At 41.7% G+C, this 18,986-nt stretch overlaps 1 protein-coding gene across 1 annotated transcript in view; it reads right to left on the bottom strand.

Annotated features, from left to right (window-relative positions):
- Window positions 1-18,986, bottom strand: part of LOC124280959 (pleckstrin homology domain-containing family M member 2-like) — a 57,977-nt gene that overhangs the window by 8,839 nt on the left and 30,152 nt on the right. Inside the window, exons 8-15 of the mRNA XM_046716969.1 lie at window positions 16,389-16,458; window positions 15,593-15,748; window positions 14,597-14,685; window positions 13,545-13,677; window positions 9,236-9,396; window positions 8,347-8,575; window positions 1,590-1,763; window positions 791-910 (exon numbers count right to left, since the gene is read on the bottom strand). Of these exons, the coding sequence (XP_046572925.1) occupies window positions 791-910; window positions 1,590-1,763; window positions 8,347-8,575; window positions 9,236-9,396; window positions 13,545-13,677; window positions 14,597-14,685; window positions 15,593-15,748; window positions 16,389-16,458 (1,132 nt within the window). The remainder of the gene's footprint in view (window positions 1-790; window positions 911-1,589; window positions 1,764-8,346; window positions 8,576-9,235; window positions 9,397-13,544; window positions 13,678-14,596; window positions 14,686-15,592; window positions 15,749-16,388; window positions 16,459-18,986) is intronic.

The raw sequence follows: 18,986 nt of genomic DNA on the forward strand, positions 1-18,986 counted from the left end.
AAGAAACATTGAACGGTTTTAGAGTTATGCTTCAGAAAATTCAAATGTGCACGGACAGACAGAGTCCATTTTAATACCCCCCACAAAACGAGTTGTGGGGGATAACAACAGTGACATATTGGTTGATGTATGCATACATTCTCAGTAAGATTTCATGAGGATACAGACTGAGAGTGAGTAAGTGTTTACTGTGCTTCCTGGTAAGGTTTGGTTTGGTGTTTTACATGGCGGCAATCTTTAAATAAGCAGAGTCTGGACCAGACAATCCAGTGATCAACAGTATGATCATCGATCTGCGCAACTGGGACACAATAACAAGTGTCAACAAAGTCAGCGAGCCTGACCACCCCGTCCTGTTAGTCGCTTCTTATGACAAGCATGGGTTACTGAAGACCAATTCTAACCTGGATCTTCATGGGAGTACAAGGAATGGACTGGTAACCCTAACCAACCTAATTAAAGATATTTTGAAGGGACACCAGTGCACAGTGAGTGAATGATAGAAATCTACCACTGAATATCATGACAGTGTTGTCAACGTATACAATGTTTGTACAGTTTTTGACACACGTCATCGTATCCCAATTGTGTAGATTGATGCTCATGATGCCGATCACTGGATTGTCTGGTCCAGACTTGGTTATTTAAAGACCTCCCCCATATAGCTGGAACATTGCTGAGTGCAGCATTAAACCAACCAACCAAACCAACCAACCAACCTACCATTGTATGTTGGTCTTATAGCAATACCCAATACACACAATGTGAACCATGTGTGTTAATTGTATACCTGAAATTGCTGCTCCCAACATTTGGACATGGCCTTGGTGAAGCGGATCATCTCTGAGCCAGAGTTGAAGTACAGCACCCACTGCTCGCTGCTCACCCCTGCCTCCTGGGACTCAAACTCCTGTAGGATCAATAAACTCAGAATCACACAGATATCTACAATCAACTCCTGTATCACACATATCTTCAATAATCTCCTGTATAATGAATAAACTCCTGCGTCACACAAATATCTTCAATAAACCTCTGCACATCACAGATATCCTCCTTAAACATCTGTATCCCACGCACGCCTTGCTTATTTTAGTTACATGTTATGAAATGTGTTAGAGTGACTGCTACATTCAGATAGTAAACAATTGTATTGTACATTGTGGCGGTGTGTGGTCCTGTGCGTAGAGCTCAGGTCACAATCAGTTGAAGTTAAGCAACGTTGGTCGCGGACAGTCCTCGGATGGGTGATCGTGTGGCAGCTTGACTCCTGAAAGTTTCTAGGACTTCAGTCCTGCCCCACAAACAAGCACATGTGACGACGCATGTGGTCTCACCTTAGGCAAGTGAGTTTGTTCAAACTTGCCTCTGTCCACCCAGCAGTAAATTGGGTACCTGGTATGATACGATGGTAGTCTGAATTTGAACCTTGAGCGCCTGACAGGCGACCAGTTGTATTCTCACAGGGAGTGTTCTGTACTTGTTGACCAGGGGTAATATGTCAGCGCTTTGAGCATGCAATGTGCATGGATAAATGCGCGATATAAATGGACTATTATTATTATTACATTAACACCAATGAACAGTACCAGTATACAGTAGTTCTTGACTTCAGCATCGATGGTGATCCCTGTTACCTCCTCCATGTTGGCGCTGCCAAGCGTTCGGAAGAAACTCGTCTGAACGTCCTCATGACACATCAGAATCTTCTGATGGGTCAAAACAGAACAGCAGGAGAGGTAACTCCAACCATCCCCAGTGCTCTGAAACAAAAAGTACATGAAGATCATGATTTTCTGATAAATAGCTTGGGTGTTTCATTGATCTTTATGCACCATTCAGAAACATAAAACAGAAGTTCACAATACAATGATTACTCATCTAATTCACCTCAATGAGTAACCCTTTATGAGTGATTACTTTCAGTCTGCCTTGTTGCATCCGTGAAGATCCGGGTTAGAATGGATCTTCAGTAACCCATGCTTCTCGTAAGATGAGACTAATGGGATCGGTTGGTCAGGCTCGCCGACTTGGTTGACACATGTCATCGTCTCCCAATTATGTAGATGATGCTCATGATGTTGATCACTGGATTGTCTGGTCCAGACACGATTATTTACAGACCACCGCCATATAGCTGGAATATTGCTGAGTGCGGCGTTAAACAACAAACCAAAAGCCTTGCTGTTAAGATAAAGGTAGGTGGACTATTCACAAACATATCAAATCTGATTGAAAAATGTAATTTTTGGAGTAAAATTGATATTTTATACTTATCCTGACTCATGCTCTTTTTGCTTGTCTTCTTCTTCTTGCGAACATAGTGGAACACTTGTATCTCCCTAATTGAAGCTCCCTTCAATTTAAAATCACTAATTAGTATTCACCACGAGTTACCTCCTTTCCACAAGCGCGTGAACGAGGGCGCCACCTCTACCCATGTGCCTCACTCTCTCCTCATATACTGAGCCCAACATTTGAATTTACAGGGAAATCCAAAGTGTTATTTGGGGAGGATGGGAGGGCTGACCTCATGAGTCAGGATAAGTATAAAATATCAATTTTACTCCAAAATTACATATTTTTCCTTATCCTGACTCATGCTCTTTTTGCTTGTAGCATCCTACGGAACGGAGGTGGGAATATCTAATACTTTGGATTTTTAATAATTAGTGATTTGAACTGTGATGATTGTAATAACCCTATGGGAACTTCATAAAGGCACTGAACTGATGAATTCCTGCTGCTAACTTATCAGCTGCCATATAAAAGGTTATTACCATGTACTTATTATGATAAAGTATATATAACATTAATACAATGCTTAAGACTAATAGACTTAAGCTTGTTAATATGCTAGTATAAACTCCTTAGAGTTTGTTAGCTAAAATACTTTAAGATATAACATAGTACTAAGCTTAAGATATGATTAAACTGAAGCTAATTATATAATAGCAAACTCTTTAGAGTTTGTTAGTTAATATACTTATATGATATAGATATAATGCTGAGCTTAAGATATGAATAAGCTTTAGCTACATATATAATAGCAAAACTCTGTAGAGTTTGTTAGCTAATATATTTTTATAATATGAGTATAGTACTGTGCTTAAGCTATAATTAACTTAAGCTACATATATAATAGCCAAACTCTGTAGAGTTTGTTAGCTAATATATTTTTATAATATGAGTATAGTACTGTGCTTAAGCTATAATTAACTTAAGCTACATATATAATAGCCAAACTCTGTAGAGTTTGTTAGCTAATATATATTTATAATATTAGTATAGTACTGAGCTTAAGATATAATTAACTTAAGCTACATATATATAGCAAAACTCTGTAGGGTTTTGTTAGCTAATATATTTTTACAATATGAGTATAGTAGTGTGCTTAAGATATAATTAACTTAAGCTACATATATAATAGCAAAACTCCGTAGAGTTTGTTAGCTAATATATTTTACAATATGAGTATAGTAGTGTGCTTAAGATATAATGAACTTAAGCTACATATATAATAGCAAAACTCCGTAGAGTTTGTTAGCTAATATATTTTACAATATGAGTATAGTATTGTGCTTAAGATATTATTAACTTAAGCTACATATATAATAGCCAAAAAACTCTGTAGAGTTTATTAGCTAATATGTTTATAGTGTAACCATAGTACTAAGCTTATGATGAAAACTTAAGCTAATTGTATAATAGCGAAAACAACCCTTTAGAGTTTGTTAGCTATGATATAAACCTAGTATTGAGCTTATGAAGGAAAACTTAAGCTACATATATAATAGCAAGAACTCCGTAGAGTTTGTTAGCTAATACATGTTATAATGTAACCATAAAGCTTAAAATATGATGAAACTTAAGCGAAATATATAATAGCAAAACCCTCTTTTAGAGTTTTGATAGCTAATATATCTATATGATATAAACATAGTACTGCGCTTAAGATATGAATAAGCTTAAGTTACATATATAATAGCTAAAACTCTGTAGAGTTTGTTAGCTAATACATGTTATAATATAACCATATTGCTTAGAAATATGATGATACTTAAGCCAAATAGCAAAAACTCTTTAGAGTTTGTTAGCTAATCTACTTATATGATATAAACATAGTACTAAGCTTAAGATATGAATAAGCTTAAGCTACCTATATAATAGCAAAACTCCTTAGAGTTTGTTAGCCAATATATTTTAATAATATGAGTATAGTACTATGCTTAAGGTATAATTAGCTTAAGTTACCTATATAATAGTAAAACTCCGTCAGAGTTTGTTAGCTTAATTAACTTAAGCTATGTATAAAATAGCCAAAAACTCTGTAGAGTTTGTTAGCTAATGCATTTATCATGTAACCATAGTATTACTCTTAAGATATGAATAACTTAAGGTAAATATATATAATAACAAACTCTGTAGAGTTGTTAACTTATATATTGTATGATGTAATAATCATAGTACTGTGATGATAAAAGGAACTTAAGTAAATTATATATAGCATGAAGCTATTTAGTATTGTTATAAGATAAGTAAAATCTGTTAGATTGACTTATCTTCTCCGAGGAACTGTCAGCTGTTGTGCGAGGACCATGGGATCGAATTGGTGTATACCTGAGACGCCCTCGGTGGTGATATCTCTCAGATAATGGTTTGCAACCACCATATCGGATTTCCAGAAATAAACCCTCCATTATTTCAATCACATTTGTGTAGAACAATTGTAGAAGTTAGCTATAATATCATGAGTATTAAGCTCATGGAGGGTCGGAATAGGTCCATCCGCATATGCACGTAGTATGACAGTTCTGATCCAAATGGAGATATAGTACATGAGACTTCACTCTCATGTAAGTTGATGATAGAGGAAATAATCTGTTGCATTTTTCCTCCTGTTTGGTTTGGTGGAGATAAATTTACAGTGCTCTTGCTGGCCATCTTGATAGAATCATCGTATCATGGGGTCCAAGTATGTCATCCAGGCGTGTTCATAAACCTCACTTGTGAGGTGTTGGAGCACTATATTCATATCCCCAGGTTGGGCGTGAAATTTCCGTTTTATTCTCCAAACAGAAGTTTAGTAGGTTTACTAACCATCTAGTTGTGTTAGTCGCTGATGAAATTCAGCTGTAGTCTGAAACGCTGTGGATTTAGATCCACTTGTATCTTTCGTCTAGGTAATTCGCTGCGAAGTCCTTGACGATGTAGGTGCACAACCAGGTGTGTCTGTCCTCGTTGAACTTTATGTAAAATCGCCTGACTGCCGATCCCTCGTCTTAACTTGACAGGGGAGGTCTCTAACTTGAAGAAAGGCAGTCTAATCATGAATGTTCAGGTTAACTGGACTGTAATGAGGCTTGCTCGTTCACTGATATATAGTTGTCACTTGTGACGTAAGTCTTGAACTGTGAATAGAGATCGACCTCTGTGTAGGTCGTTGTCCCTCGCGTCCAATCAGAACAAGGCATTTTGATTCTGTATAATACCCAGCTGTGATGTCACCGTGTAGCGGAAAAACCCACCTTGAATAAATTCTTGTTGTCGTTGATATTAGCATAAACGCCGGTCTTCACCGTAGCTTCGAAGTTATCCGAAAGTGACCACGTGTTTCGAGGGTTAATGGTAACCGCTAGCGAAACCTCCGGCGCAAATATCTCGCTCTGTAATTTTATGCTGGGTAGGTTATTTTCCTGGTTGTCGGAAAGTAATTTCAGTTTTGAATATAATTCCGACTTCCTTATATATAAGGGTATAAACAACTTGCAAGTTGTGAGCTTGTAGACTGTATACATGAATGTATCGCCATAATTGTAGAATTAACGTTGAACTTGTTGTACATATTTCTTCTCAGAAACTTTGACGATTAAGAGTTATACTCGCTGTAACAAGGCTGCTGTTCAATTTCGATATTGAATTGTCTGCAGATATGCGTAATGGTCACGCGATGTAGATAATCGTGATCGTCGTCGGGATTGTATATTAGCAATTTATACGGAATAGTTGATTTCTGTGAAGATCTATGAAATGTCGTTGACTAATAATACAGCGACGTTCTGTGTTGTAAATAGCCTGAGCAATTATCTTCGCAGAGAGGCTTATAGACGGCATCTGGCATACAGTTGATAATCAACTTATGCGACGCCTTGAACGGACTGACGAAGTAGCTATATATGACGAGTGGCTAGTATATGGAAACCTTGGAGGAGACTTCCTCGGTGAACGCCGGAGACTTCGCGAAGTTCTCAAGTATCCCTTCTAGATCTTCTGGGTGAAGTAGACTTGAGTTACTTAGCCTTCGCGACCATCGCGAAGGTGTCGAAGTCAAAGCCCGATTAGTATATATATATATATATAAATATATATATGAGCTTGCTTCGCGGAACAGCCTCTGTGTTTAACAGGATGTGGGATCGGCTGGCGCTTGCCTAAGTAGGGCCGCATGGATCATCTTATCATATTCAGAAGTCGTGTTACTTAAGTCTGGTGATAAGTGTCTAATTGATCGCTCTAGATCTATTTAGGCCAGCGAACATACGCCTCGCCATGGATTCAACAGAACCAATATACGATTGTAGTTCTTATACTTGATATCGATGATCAACTTGTCTATGGGTTGATCTTCTCGGAGACTTGTGAGGGGAACGTTGATAGTTTCGCGAAGCTCTTGTATAGTCCCTCGATGTCCTTCTAGATGATGATGATCTGGATTCAGGTGTCCTTCGCGCATGCCTTCGTGAAGCTTCCTCTGCGTCCGGTCCGGGGGAACGACGATATGACCTTCGCGAAGGCTTCCGTGATGTCTGATGGTCCGAGTCCACATCTAGGGATGAAACCGCATAAGGTGATGATCTATCCTGCCTTCGCGAAGTCCTTCTTCTGATTTTCCCTCAGAGGTCGACGCTGCCCTGGGTGTGCGACGTCTGCGTTGAGTGTTGGTAATGATGGGACCCTCAGGACGATCATCGCATATCTGCGTTGGTACATCAGGCTGCATGCTGATCTGTGCCGACATCGGTCAATCTTTGATGTACATCCGGTATGATGACCGGCTGATCATCATACAGGCCCAAAACTTCGATGGGAACGGTCTCGGTTGTTGAGATGTAGTAGAAAAACCCTCTAGTCTTCTGCTGCGACGATGGGATGTCTGGGGAAGCAGGATGCTTCTTGGAGATGGCGGACTACGTCCCACACCTCTCCACCACTCTAGCGGAACACCACACGGGGGGAGTCGGCCAACAGCAGTAGACTGGCGAGGGTTCCGTGTATCAGTCATACTAGACTCTGCATACGCGACCTATCTGCTGTGCGTGCCAAACAAAGTAAATATTAATAAAAAGGTAGAATTGGATAAATTAGTACCGCGAACTGCAATGTGAATATAATAAACATGGCTACCGCATACATCATATTAAAGGCGGATCAGCAGCAGCATAAAAACGTAATCTGCAATAGTACAGAATTTTCATCAACGTAATCCACTGAAACAAACACGGCGTCCCGTGACTAAACTGTAGAAAAACGACTAAATATCAATATATAATCGTTGAAGGAAACTAGCTAAACCTCTATAGATGTCTATACGAGGTAACTAACTAAATATAATTCAAAGGATATAGTGTGTCGGGAGACACAGGCGCTCTCACGTCCAGCTCACTGGGCGAAGAAGGAGAGAGTGAGGCACATGGGTAGAGGTGGCGCCCTCGTTCCCGCGCTTGTGGAAAGGAGGTAACTCGTGGTGAATACTAATTAGTGATTTTAAATTGAAGGGAGCTTCAATTAGGGAGATACAAGTGTTCCACTATGTTCGCAAGAAGAAGAAGACAAGCAAAAAGAGCATGAGTCAGGATAAGGAAAAATATCAGATCTTTAAGTCTGATACAATTCCTGCCTGCATGAAGATATGAGGTTATGTCATTGTAACTTTTTACTCAGCCAAACAGCATTCAGGTTGACAGATTCTCTTTACGAGTGAGGAAAACATTCTAACTAGTATATCTCCTGTATTTCAAAATGAAAACCAACAGCTGACTGCCTGTATTTGGACTGTGAGATTAAAGTTCACACATGGTTCATCTTGTGAGGTGTCCTCAGATCTTAATGCAGAAAGGTCTAAAAAAGTTGTTCACGGCTACGCTGTCAAGGCAGCGGGGTAGCCTAGTGGTTAAAGCGTTCGCCCATAACACTGAAGACCCAGGTTCAATTCTCCACATGGGTGCAATGTGTGAAGCCCATTTCTGGTGTTCCCCACCGGAATATTGCTGGAATATTGCTAAAAGTGGTGTAAAACTAAACTCACTCACTCATGCACTGCTACTCATGAGCTTCCCTCACACATACCTGACTTCCCTCCGACACGGCCTTGCATAGACACTGCAGCCAGTCAGCGACCTCAATGTGATTGGCTGCAGAAAACTGCCAGAGTCCTCCATCGGATTTGATGACCTCAATACAGTGTTCCCGATCGCTGTCCGTGCTTCGTCTACAACCAACACACTGCTCCCCACCAAGCCTCAAGAAGCACTGTGGCTTACTGTTCTTGTCATCAAACACACACAACATCCCATCTCTGAAACAAGCAGTACGTTCTCAAAGTTTCATTGGTTAATATTTTATTTTTTAAGGTTTATTCACTGTACTCATTTGTAAAATCGGGACAGTGTGGTGGCCTAGTGGTTAAAGCGTTCGCTCGTCACGCCAAAGACCCGGGTTCGATTCCCCACATGGGTATAATGTGTGAAGCCCATTTCTGGTGTCCCCCGCCGTGATATTGCTGGAATATTGCTAAAAGTGGCGTAAAACCAAACCCACTCACTCACTCATTTGTAAAATCAAACCAAGGATGAAAATAAACATTTGGTGTAGAAGTGTTTCAATCAATTTAATCAATCAAACAATTATCCTTTATTACTCATTTTAGCTATACTCCTGCTATAGTCAAGTCAAGCTAAAATTTCTAACTGATTCAAAGAAAAAAACACCCTTGGGGTTTTATTTTAAAATTTATTATATTTTCAAACGACTGAAGCTTTTCTGGAACTGTAACAAATAACATTTCAAGGAAGCTAAAAAGTGCTTGCATCATGCTTTGTCCTTTATTCTTCTTGTGAAAGAAACAATTTAGAGTTTAGCATTACTTTTTCAGTGTTTTTTTACCTTCTAGCAAATAGTATGGAACAGAAGTTGTCTCTATCATCTATGGGTATCATCAATACAAAGAAAGACAAACCTGAGAACAACAAAAGCTGGCTTCCACAGATGTCCCTTCCCATGTTCTGTTGACTTGAACAGCAATGTTCCTTCCCTATTTGCATGCTCCATCTTGGCTGACTGTGAGTGGGGGTCCTCCCAGTACACCAGGGAGTAGCCCTCCACACATACATCTCCTGGCTGTAACAATAACACAGAGGCTAGACAACCACCCTGACACAGTGGGTGGGGGTCCTCCCAGTACACCAGGGAGTAGCCCTCCATACATACATCTCCTGGCTGTAACAATAACACAGAGGCTAGACAACCACCCTGACACAGTGGGTGGGGGTCCTCCCAGTACACCAGGGAGTAGCCCTCCACACATACATCTCCTGGCTGTAACAATAACACAGAGGCTGGACAACCACCCTGACACAGTGGGTAGGGGTCCTCCCAGTACACCAGGGAGTAGCCCTCCACACATACATCTCCTGGCTGTAACAATAACACAGAGGCTAGACAACCACCCTGACACAGTGGGTAGGGGTCCTCCCAGTACATCAGGGAGTACCCTCCACACATACATCTCCTGGCTGTAACAATAACACAGAGGCTAGACAACCACCCTGACACAGTGGGTAGGGGTCTTCCCAGTACACCAGGGAGTAGCCCTCCACACATACATCTCCTGGCTGTAACAATAACACAGAGGCTAGACAACCACCCTGACACAGTGGGTAGGGGTCTTCCCAGTACACCAGGGCTTAGCCCTCCATATATACATCTCCTGGCTGTAACAATAACACAGAGGCTAGACAACCACCCTGACACAGTGGGTGGGGGTCCTCCCAGTACACCAGGGAGTAGCCCTCCATATATACATCTCCTGGCTGTAACAATAACACAGAGGCTAGACAACCACCCTGACACAGTGAGTGGGGTCCTCCCAGGGTGGGTATGGGTGGGTGGATGTGGACGTGGATGTGGGTGTGGATGTCATGTGGGTTGCGTGTGGATGTGGATATGGATGTGGTGTCATGTGGGTTGGGTATGGATGTGGTATCATGTGGGTTGGGTGTGGATGTGGATGTCATGTGGGTTGGGTGTGGATGTGGATGTCATGTCGGTTGGGTGTGGATGTGGGTGTCATGTGGGTTGGGTGTGGATGTGGGTGTCATGTTGGTTGGGTGTGGATGTGGGTGTCATGTGGGTTGGATGTGGATATGGATGTCATGTGGGTTGGATGTGGATATGGATGTCATGTGGGTTGGATGTGGATATGGATGTGGGAGTCATGTGGGTTGGGTGTGCATGTGGATATGGATGTGGTTTGGGTGTGGGTGTGGATGTGGATGTAATCTGGGTTGGGTGTGGATGTGGGCCTGGCTGTGGGTGTCATGTAGGAGTGGATGTGGATGTGATGTGGGTTGGGTGTGGATGTGGATTGAGTGTAGATGTGGGTTGGGTTTGGGTGTCATGTGGGTTGGGTGTGGATGTGGATATGGATGTGGGTGTCATGTGGGTTGGGTGTGTGTGTGGATATGGATGTGGATGTCATGTGGGTTGGGTGTGGATAAAGGTTTCATGTTGGTTGGGTGTGGATGTAGGTGTCATGTTGGTTGGGTGTGGATGTGTGTTGGTGTCATGTGGGTTGGATGTGGATATGGGTGTCATGTGGGTTGGGTGTGCATGTGGATATGGATGTGGGTGTCATGTGGGCATGGATGTGAGCGTGCATGTGGGTTGGGTGTGGATGTGGATGTAGTGTGGGTGGGGTGTGGATGTGGATGTGGATGTGGGTGTCATGTTGGTTAGGTGTGGATGTGTGTTGGGTGTGGGTGTCATGTGGGTTGGGTGTGGATGTGGGTGTCATGTTGGTTGGGTGTGGATGTGGGTGTCATGTGGGTTGGATGTGGATATGGATGTAATGTGGGTTGGGTGTGGATGTGGATGTCATGTGGGTTGGGTGTGGATGTGGGCCTGGCTGTGGGTGTCATGTAGGAGTGGATGTGGATGTGATGTGGGTTGGGTGTGGATGTGGATGTCATTTGGGTTGGGTGTGGATGTGGGTTGGGTTTGGGTGTCATTTGGGTTGGGTGTGGATGTGGATGTGGGTGTCATGTTGGTTGGGTGGGGATGTGTGTTGGGTGTGGGTGTCATGTGAGTTGGGTGTGGATGTTGATATGGGTGTCATGTGGGTTGGGTGTGCATGTGGATATGGATGTGGGTGTCATGTGGGAGTGGATGTGGGCGTGCATGTGGGTTGGGTGTTGATGTGGATGTGTGTGTGAATGTGGGCCTGGCTGTGGGTGTGGGTGTCATGTAGGAGTGGATGTGGATGTGATGTGGCTTGGGTGTGGATGTGCATTGGGTTTGGGTGTCATGTGGATATGGATGTGGGTGTCATGTGGGTTGGGTGTGGATGTGGATGTCATGTGGATTGGGTGTGGGTGTGGATTGGGTGTTGGTGTCATGTGGGTTGGGTGTGGATGTGGATATGGATGTCATGTGGGTTGGATGTGAATGTGGGTGTGGATGTCATGTGGGTTTGATGTGGTGTGGGTATGAATGTGGGTTGGGTGTGGATGTCATGTGGGTTGGGTGTGGATGTGGGTGTCATGTGGGTTGGGTGTGGATGTCATGTGGGTTGGGTGTGGATGTGGGTGTCATGTGGGTTGGGTATGGATGTGGGTTGGGTGTGGATGTGGGTGTCATGTCATGGGTTGGGTTGGATGTGGAATGTATGGAGTGTCATGTTGGTTGGGGTGTGGATGTTGATATAGGTGTCATGTGGGTTGGGGTGTGCATGTGGATATGGATATGGAGTGTCATGTGGGAGTGGATGTGGCGTGCATGTGGGTTGGGTGTTGATGTGGATGTGTGTGTGAATGTGAGCCTGGCTGTGGGTGTGGGTGTCATGTAGGAGTGGATGTGGATGTGATGTGGCTTTGGGTGTGGATGTGCATTGGGTTTGGGTGTCATGTGGATATGGATGTGGGTGTCATATGGGTTGGGTGTGGATGTGGATGTCATGTGGATTAGGTGTGGGTGTGGATTGGGTGTTGGTGTCATGTGGGTTGGGGTGTGGATGTGGATATGGATGTCATGTGGGTTGGATGTAAATGTGGGTGTGGATGTCATGTGGGTTTGATGTGGTGTGGGTATGAATGTGGGTTGGGTGTGGATGTCATGTGGGTTGGGTGTGGATGTGGGTGTCATGTGGGTTGGGTGTGGATGTCATGTGGGTTGGGTGTGGATGTGGGTGTCATGTGGGTTGGGTGTGGATGTGGATGTCATTTGGGTTGGGTGTGGATGTCATGTGGGTTGGGTGTGGATGTGGGTTGGGTGTGGATGTGGGTGTCATGTTGGTTGGGTGTGGATGTTGGTGTCAAGTGGATGTTGGTTGGGTGTGGACATGGCTTGGGTGTGGGTGTGGATGTCACGTGGGCTGGGTGTGGAGGTGGGTTGGGTGTGGGTGTGGATGTCATGTGGGTTGGGTGTGGATGTGGATGTCATGTGGGTTGGGCGTGGATGTGGATGTCATGTGGGTTGGGCGTGGATGTGGATGTCATGTGGGTTGGGTGTGGGTGTGGGTGTGGGTGTGGGCTGACTGACTGACTGAGTTTAGTTTTACGCCGCTTTTAGCAATATTCCAGCAATATCACGGCTGGGGACACCAGAAATGGGCTTAACACATTGTGCCCATGTGGGGAATCGAACCCGGGCCTTCGGCGTGAGGAGCCAACGCTTTAACCACTAGGCTACCCCACCGCTCCGTGTGGGTGTGGGTATGGGTATGGGTATGGGTATGGGTATGGGTATGGGTATGGGTATGGGTATGGGTATGGGTGTGGGTGTGAGTATGGATGTCCCTTTATAATATGCCAAATTGCATTCAATTAATTAGTAAACCTAGTCAATAGATAAGTGTTCACTCATTTTTATTCTCAGCTCCCACAGGCGTATACAACCAAAGCTGCCTGTGAGGCACTAGAAGTTAACCCGTCACCCACTCAACTGCTGCCTGTGAGGCACTAGAAGTTAACCCGTCACCCACTCAACTGCTGCCTGTGAGGCACTAGAAGTTAACCTGTCACCCACTCAACTGCTGCCTGTGAGGCACTAGAATTTAACCTGTCACCCACTCAACTGTCCACAATGAACTTTGCTTAACTCTGACTAAACTGGTTACCTGCGTGCTGCACAAAGGCCCAAATCACCCATTGTCTTTATGTGTACCATCAACTTCTATATTTCAGTAAGAAGCAAACAGTGGGATATGTAACGAATTAGTTTACTTATAGTGTCCTCCTTTACACCATACAAGACCACAGCAGCCTTCATACCTCAATCCGGGCCTCAATGGCGGCATATTTCTTCATGCATATCTTCTGTGTAGTTGCGTCGTTCAACACAGTCAGTTTGGGAAGGGAGAACTCACAGTTCTCCATGGCTGATGAAATACAGCTGGTGATGGCACTGAAACAAGCAGGAATGGTATACTGAAGTTAACAGTACAACTGTTTCTGAATTATATTTATAAACCAAAGCTACAGATAACTTTTTGGGTCATTGGGTTATGTACTCGCTTGTGTTCATCTCAATTGGGTATTCCTAAGTTCCTTTGAGTAACCAAATAAATTGTACCCACCTCACTCAAACTCAGTTGTGTATTTTGAAATTTTCCATTAATTGTAAAAATATAATAAACTTTAAATGTTGGTTTACATGTTTGTTATTTATATTTGATCAGTAATATAACAAACAGTGAGAAAGACTGCAAGTTGCCAAGTTCATGTGCTGAAATAGAACCTCTGAATATACATCAGTTATTTTATCTATCCTCCGTAACCCCTAAGCTAAGATTAGATTTTTAATGTGTACACATGTAGGATCAAATTTATTGAGTATTTGCAAATATTCAAGCGTACATGTACGCAACAGACTTAATAGATATTGAGTTTTCCCATAAATATTTGCATAATTTACGCAGATACGCAGCTTATCTGTACCTCTGATAAACAATCATTGCTGTTGTGTCAAGTTTATGTAAATACTCTAAACAGTATTCTAATATATTGATAAACTTTTCAACTTCCTTCAAAGCCCAATGCAGCATGATACATATGTAAACCAGAGTCATGGGGGAATTTCAGTAAAGTGGTTCTGACAAAAAATAAATGATTTTTTTTTTGATAGTTCTTTCTGGTTATCATTAGTCGGTTGGTTTGTTGTTTAATGCCGGACTCAGCAATATTCCAGCTTTATGGTGGCCGTCTGTAAATAATCAAGTCTGGACCAGACAATCCAGTGATCAACAGCATGAGCATCGATCTACGCAATGCTGTAATTGGGATATGATGATCTACGCAATGCTGTTATAGGAATCTCCACGTACCATGTGAGAGTTTCATTTCCTGTTGTCAGCCAGAACTGCTTCCGTCGATTTGTGCACACAATGTTGATAATCTGATTGTTGACACTGAGCTGTAGGATGGAAATAAACACTGAACAAGAGTAGTCTACAAAGTGTTACAAATTCCCAAACAGAGCTACAGATAACTTTTTGGGTCATTGAGTTATGTACTCGCTTGTGTTCATCTCAATTGGGTATCCAAATTTTTCTTTGAGTAACCCAAAAAATTGTACCCACCTCACCTAAACTCAATTGGGTATTTTGCCATTTTCCATTAATTGTAAAAATGTAATAAAGTTTAAATGTTGGTTTACATGTTTGTTGTTTATATTTGATCAGTAATATGAGAAACGATAACCAAGACTGCAAGTTGCCAAGTTCATGTGCTGAAATAGAACTTCTCAATATACCTTAACATTTTTGTGTGTACGATGTACGATCAAATATATAGAGTATTTACAAAAATTCAAGCGTACCTGTACGCAATAGACTTAATATGAATTAAGCTTTCACATAAATATTTGAGTAATTTATGCAGGTATCCAGCTTATCTGTTCCTCTGCCCATCTTACAGTTTCCTGTAAAATATTACAGCGATTTTCTTTTTGATAGTCCCTCGTATATGATAGTGGTCTTTAATTAAGCCTGAACCAAGAACAATTCCGTAACAGACATCAAGCCACCTTATCCATTTAGTCACGTCTTTCAATAAGCACAGGTTGCTGGGAAACCTTTTTTAACCAAGAATCCTTTCTTTGACTGAGATTCTTCTTCAATTACCTCCCCTTCATTTTTGACTTTTTTTTTTACATATGTTTACCTATTTGAAGTATTTCATGTTTCCGTGAAGATTGCATAAAATAGATACTGCAATAGATGCCATCTTGAACGATGTCAAATGAAATTGAGCAATCATAAGCCTAACAGTATTCAACCTATTTTCAAGGAATTATTAATAGAATGAGAGAAATCGCGTACAGCTAGAAAGTCAATGTCCTTGAAGGGAATGTCCTTGTCCTTGATAAACTTTTGGTCACATTCTCGCTGGTGAAGTAGATACATGGCTCGATCAGAAACCAGCAGAAATATCCTCTTCAGCTCTCCTTCACTGTGACCTTGACTTGTGCAGAACATCTGGCCAGAAACAAAATGAAAGGATTGAGTTTCTCTGTAAACTGAAATCATTGCTGTGGACTAGGTACAGAAGACATGAACAAGTCTTTCCTATTCCTGTTGATGAGATATAAAAGTACAGATTGATTTTGTTTTCAGTTAATATAGCTATTCCTCATCTCAAACACAGTTAACATTGGTCCATGTCCTATGGCTGTACACCAGTTGACTGTAATCATAAATGGCCTCAATTTTGTTTTATGAATCTGGTAATGATTCAGAAAAGTTCCTGTAAAAAGGTATGAAGTATGTGTTTTATTGGAGAAAAAACAATGTTTTAATAAGCTTACATTCAGCCATACAAATGCTTATACCAACCTGTATAGCTACTTACCATAAGTGGAAACGAAGTGTAAACACAAACCCCACAAGTACAATTACCTCCCCTTACTGTCACCAATCTTTCCTATACAGGTATAAGCAATTGTACGGCTGAATGTAAGCTAAACCAATAAATATGTCACTGCTTCTAGCAAAATCACTGATAAACAATACATTTTCACTTCTGTTGCCAATATTGTTGTCTATTTGCTAAACAGAGCGATGATTCAGCAAGAGGTTGACTGGAGTTGAGTCAAGTCAGTGAGTCTGTTGTATGTACCTTCCCAAACTGTTCATCTTGATCTGAGAAGACGTCCAACATGAGACACAGCAGGGTGTTGTTATCAAGTCTGCAAAAACACACACGAAACGTTGGCAACGAGAGAAATACAGAGAAATATATTTGCTAGTCATCTGAAAAGACAAGGTTTCAATTGAATCTCCACATAGGTAGAATGTGTGAAGCTGTTCTGGTGTGTGCTCGCTGTGATATGTCCCAAACACTGCTTGAGCTTTAACCACTGGCCTAACCAGCTGCCTGTACCCAAGACCAAGTACATACATTTTCTAATGAACAACAACAAACTCCCCTTCCTAAATGTCCTGGTCCAGAGAGAAGGAAACAGGCTCAACACCAGCGTCTACCCCAAACCAACCCACACTGACCAGTATATCCATTCCTCCTCATGTTATCCTATTCAGGTCAAGAGAGGTCATCGTGACCCTAACCCGACGAGCCAAGAATATCTATTCAACACCCCAATCCCTTAGTGCCGAGCGTGACCATCTCAGATATGTTTTCACTAAATACAATAAATACCCTGCCCCCTTCGTCCACCAGACCATCAACAACACCCTTGACCCAACGACCAAGCTAGCCCCGACAACAATCAGCCCCCTTCAGTCTCCTATTCATAGGATCATCTAGTCATCACATCCGACGACTCTTGAAGCAGCAAGCTGACATAGACGTCACCTTCCAAAGAACCTCTTGCAGGCCATCTAGGTCATCCCAAAAGCAGCCCCTCAGGTGTGGTTTACCACATAGAATGTGACTGCGGTGACTCCAATGTTGGAAACATCAAGACCACTCACCCTCAGGTTCAAGGAACACCAGGCTTCAGTTAGGAAGAATGATTCTAAATCAGCCATTGCCGACCACATCAAAGCCCACCCAAACCACACTATCAACTGGGACAACACCAAGACCATAGAAAAGAAACAGTCAGACTACAAAATTCATAAACTTTTGGAAGCAGTGCGCATCAAGAAGATATGCCCCACCCTCAACAGAGATGAAGGTTATTACATTCCTAATGCCTACCATCACTTGATAAAGTATCATCAATAACTTGTGTACATTATCTGTTTCAATACAACTTTACGTAACACTGGGGTTCAAAATTATTTTAAAAAGCCATTTGCCACAGGGCAAGTGACTTTAAGAAAGTAACTTGTCCTGACCAATTTTCCACTTGCCCTGATTTTATGACATAATCATGATGATGTAATTATGAAAGAATCAATCAACATGGTATTTGATGTTAATGTTTACTGGACTATTTATTGAAAAGTGATAAATAGCAAAGAAAGATAACTCTACTTTATCATCATTGCGAAATTTAAAAGCTACATTTTGAGCAGATATGAAATTAAATCCAAGTTTATTTGCAGTTTGAAACCATAAGTGGAAATTATCTAGTAGCCCACGGACAAGTAAGATACCATTATTTGATTGCCCGAAATGAAAACTGACTTGTCCCGGGCATCGGGCTATGGGATTTTTGAACCCCCTGTAACATGTCATATAAGCTATGTACATCAACCCCATCCATTGTATAAACATCCACCTGGCTTCTTATCAGTTGTATAAGCTCTAATTCAGTCCTTGTATGTCACCCTACTGGCTTCCTATCAACTGACCCCATCTGGTATACAACTGTTGTACATCAACCTCATTTATTGTATAAACAACTCATTCCCAATCTATTGTAACATAACCAGTCAGGTATATATTCTCTCTATTTCTTTCTCATGTATCACCTGCTTGACAACGACATTAGAATCTATGTCGAAACGTCGCCTCTACAGAATAAAAGAAGTTGTAAATCCATAAAGATTTTCATCATTCTTCTCATGAACAGTTTCATGGTTAAGCATCGTTTGTTTCCCTGAATGTTGACCTGTGTTTCTGATGGCAACAGGACCCCTTGCTTATCAATTTGGGCTGATTCAGAGCCTTATTGACATCAGATATTAGTTCTTAGTACCACAATACAACAATCTAAGTACATGCCATTATGAATAAAGTCCATCCATCTATTATACATTCCAAAATTTTCTTTAGTTTTCAAATTTTGATTGAGAACTTTGTCAAAATATTTTTCAAAGCAGCTGCTTTCTGATTGGTTCATGCTGACTTCTTGTTAATCATTGGTCACCAAAAGTTTGGGAGTTCGTTCTGATGTGACCAGTTATTGTCCTCAGACCTTAGTTCAGCAGTAGCAAGTAATTAGGTCTGATTTTCATGAGATCAAATCAGACGGCACATACAACATAAATTATTGAAATCAAACTAGAATTAAACTCCACAATGTGATTCACCTTTTCAGTTCTGACATATCTGAACTTGGCTACTTGATGTAAGTAGATGACTGACATTAGAAAAAAACATTTAAATCACAACCACATGACCACAAACAAATTCTTTCCTAAATCAATGTTCTGGCTGTTCAATGTCAAAAGGAAAGGAAGGATTGATAAAAGGCTTCATTCAGAGGACAATATTAGGACAGAGGACACCTTATACAACTTAATGCTCATCAAAGAATCTCAGGAGTGGTGGTATAGCCTGATGGTTAAAGCGTCCACTCGTCAC

Source organism: Haliotis rubra, unplaced genomic scaffold (assembly GCF_003918875.1).
Source record: "Haliotis rubra isolate DU_JTF1 unplaced genomic scaffold, ASM391887v1 Scf277, whole genome shotgun sequence".
NCBI lineage: Eukaryota > Metazoa > Mollusca > Gastropoda > Lepetellida > Haliotidae > Haliotis > Haliotis rubra.